Genomic DNA, 3,169 nt, shown 5'->3' on the forward strand with positions numbered 1-3,169 from the left:
ACCATCACCACCACCACCACCTCTACACCCATCCTTTCCCCCATCACCTCCATCTCGCCCCCTCGTGCCATCCTCCGGCACCATCCACACTGTCCCTCGCACCCCTTCTCCAACCCGTGCCGGTCCCGGCGCTCAGCTCGCCAACCCTCGCTCCCGGGGGACCACGCCGGCTGCGGAGCCGCACCGCTACTGTCTCGTTCGGCCAGCCGATGAACGTGGCAACTAACAGCACAAGCACCATCACTGGTGGTCCTGTCGTGAGCACGCCCGACGAGCTCACCGATCTCGGCACGTTCAGGCTGGAATCACCGCGCAGCTCTGATCGCCTCGAACCTCGTGTGCCCGGCACGAGGCGAAGCAGCAAGAGCGTTTCGGGCGCCAGGCCACCACTGTCAACGTCCGCAACGTCGCACCGAGTCTTCCAGCCCGAGGCTGGGCCATCAAGCGGCACCCAGTCTCCATCTGGCGCACGCACACGAAACGGCCTGAAGCGCCGCATCTCCACTCCCAACCTGGCGAAGCGTACTTTGCCAGAAGACGAGGAAAAGAAGACAGAGGCGGAGGCTCAGCCGATCGCTGCCCTTGCTCAGCCCACTCTGTCTGCTGCCTCCAACGTCAAGGTGTTTGAGACCCGCGCACGGTCAACATCCACCTCTATCGTCGTGCCGCAAACCCTCGCACCAGACGCGGAACCTCCCACCGTGCCAGTGCAGACGCTGACACATCCGCCAACTCTGCCCCAACTGGCGACCACGGCAGTCTCGCCCCCACCATGGACGTCCATGTATGTCACCCCTCCTTCGCCGCCTCCAACAGAGGAGCAACCGCCCAGCGGGATCCTCAGCCAAGCCTACGACATTGGCGAGGCTGTCGTCACACGTGTGCTCTCGTGGGCGCAGCCAGTGGGTCACAGGCGAGAACGCACCGGCAGGACCTCGGACGACGATTCTGAAAAGGGTCTCGACGGCAGCGAGGAGGAAGAGCCGTTTGACGACGAGGATGACGGACCTCGTGTCGGTGTCGGACGCAACGTTGGCCGCTACTGGGGTCTCTTTGGCGACGGCGATCCCGACAACTCGTACTTTGGCCTGCCTCCAACCCCGCCAGACGACGAGGGCATCACCATGAGTGAACTGCCGTACCCCAACTCGCTCCCCACACCGGCACTGTCCACCCAGTCCCTCTCGCGCGGTGGGTCGCGCTCGTCCCGCCGCAGCCGCCGCAACCGTTCGACCGACCTCCGTGGCGGGCCCTCGGACGGCTGGTGGGTGCGTGTGTACCGCACATACCTGTCCAACGGCTCGGGCACTGGCAAGACGGCCGAGGCGCTTCGCGAGCTTGGCTGGACCGTCGCGTTGCTTGCTGGTCTGTTTGTCGTCTCGTTCCTCATCGTCCTGTACGCGGTGCAGACCCTGCCCATCACCCAGCTCAAGTCGATGCCCAAATCGACGACCGACCTGCAGCTCCTGTCTCACGACATGCGCCAGTACATGGCTAGCGGCGACTATGGCTGGTGGCACACTGTCGCTGTCATCACCTACGTTGGCTGCTGGAAGCACGCATGGAGTGTCCCCGGAGCTGTCGTCCTCAACATTCTCGTTGGATCGGTCTTTGACCCCATGCCCGCACTGGCCCTCCTCACGCTCATCACGGCTTGTGGCTCCCTGGGCGCCTACTCGCTGTCGCGCCCATTGGCGCCTCTCATTGGCGTCCTCTTCCCCAAGCCGCTCGCACTCGTCCGTGCCGCTCTGGCACCCGAGTCGTCGGGCACGCGTGTTACTCCACTGCAAGTGTCGTCCAACCCCGCCGAGCCGGCCATCGGCGCGCCTGAAGACCGCCCCAACATCTGGCGCCGTCTGCTCCTCATGCGTGCCATGGGCTTTGTCCCATGGTCGGGCATGAACGTCGCGTGCGGTGTCGTGGGCGTCGACTGGCGTACCTTTTGGCTCACCACCGCCGCCGGCAGCGCGAGCTGGAGTTACGTGACCGCCTCGGTCGGCAACATTCTCTCGCGTCTCGCACTGCCCCCAGCATCGGCAGCCAACGGCGAGGTGCCCCAGGGCGAGTCCCTCACCTCGCTCCTCCGCGACCCGGTCCTCATCGCCAAGCTCGTCTTCCTCACCCTCCTCACCCTCGTCCCCGTGGTTCTCAAGCGCCGCTCGTCGCCCACGGCCGACGACTCTGCCTCCACCACACCCATCCCGGGCACGCCCTCCAACTCGGCCCCGTCGGCGCTGGGCCTCGACATGTCGAGCATCAACAACCGCAGCGGCGACGACGGCTACGAGGTCCCGGCGTCCCCGCTCGCCACGTCCCTCGCCAACTTTACCCCCACGCCGCACATGTTCGACCTGCTGTCGTTTGGCCGCACGGCCGTGCGTCAAGGCATCCGCGCAGGCATGGCCTCGGTGCGCACGGCATCCAACACGGCCCAGCGTCTCGTCGCCAACATCCGTGGCTGAGCCAACCTCTCTGAACATCCCACACCCCACGCCCCCACGCCCCACACCCCACACTCACCACACTCACCACACACACACTTCCCTCATACAGCATCATTGCCCGGCTGGAACACACACCCATAGCTTCCTTCAAGAGCATCTGTAGAACATCTACACTGTCATGCCGCATCACGCCTTGCCCGCTCGCCCCCCCCCTTCCTTTCCTTTTTCTGCGTCGGCCTCCCTGCTGTGCCACCACCTTTTCATAGTGTATTTTGTACGAGGTCTCATAATAACCAATGTGACTAGACTGTGTGACTCAGTGCCACAGGCCACAACGCTACGCTGCCTGCCCCGTTTGTGACCCATCTGGGGACTGGCTGGACTCGGACGGTATCGTTTTGCTATCATCGTTCTGGGTGCAACACGGACCCGACGACGCTGGGCCCCACCGTGTACACCGACTGTCACCGTACAGCGGCCCAGTTATGCCCACCACGCAGCAACAGCAGCAGCAGTCCGCCCACGCAAAGAGGGCCATTGGGCAAGTATGTCTGTGACAGTTTGTGGCATGGGGGCGGCGTCTGTGGTGGTCCAAGTCCGTGGCGATGTCCATGTCCCTGCCCGAGCCCGAGGATGCGGATCCGGGAGGACAGGCATGCACAGAGACAGGTCAATGGTACTCTTCGGTGTCTGTCCTCTGCTGCTGGGTGCTGGCTGCTGACGCC

At 64.3% G+C, this 3,169-nt stretch overlaps 1 protein-coding gene across 1 annotated transcript; it reads left to right on the top strand.

Annotated features, from left to right (window-relative positions):
• Positions 1 to 209: 209 nt before the first annotated feature.
• EHS24_002619 (uncharacterized protein) lies at positions 210 to 2,462 on the top strand (the record flags this gene model as incomplete). Its single annotated transcript, XM_028618351.1, has 1 exon — positions 210 to 2,462. The coding sequence occupies one exon, from the start codon at positions 210 to 212 to the stop codon at positions 2,460 to 2,462; it is 2,253 nt and encodes a 750-aa protein (XP_028473307.1).
• Positions 2,463 to 3,169: the final 707 nt, after the last annotated feature.

The sequence above is a fragment of the Apiotrichum porosum genome, assembly GCF_003942205.1.
Source record: "Apiotrichum porosum strain DSM 27194 chromosome Unknown scaffold_13, whole genome shotgun sequence".
Taxonomy (NCBI): domain Eukaryota; kingdom Fungi; phylum Basidiomycota; class Tremellomycetes; order Trichosporonales; family Trichosporonaceae; genus Apiotrichum; species Apiotrichum porosum.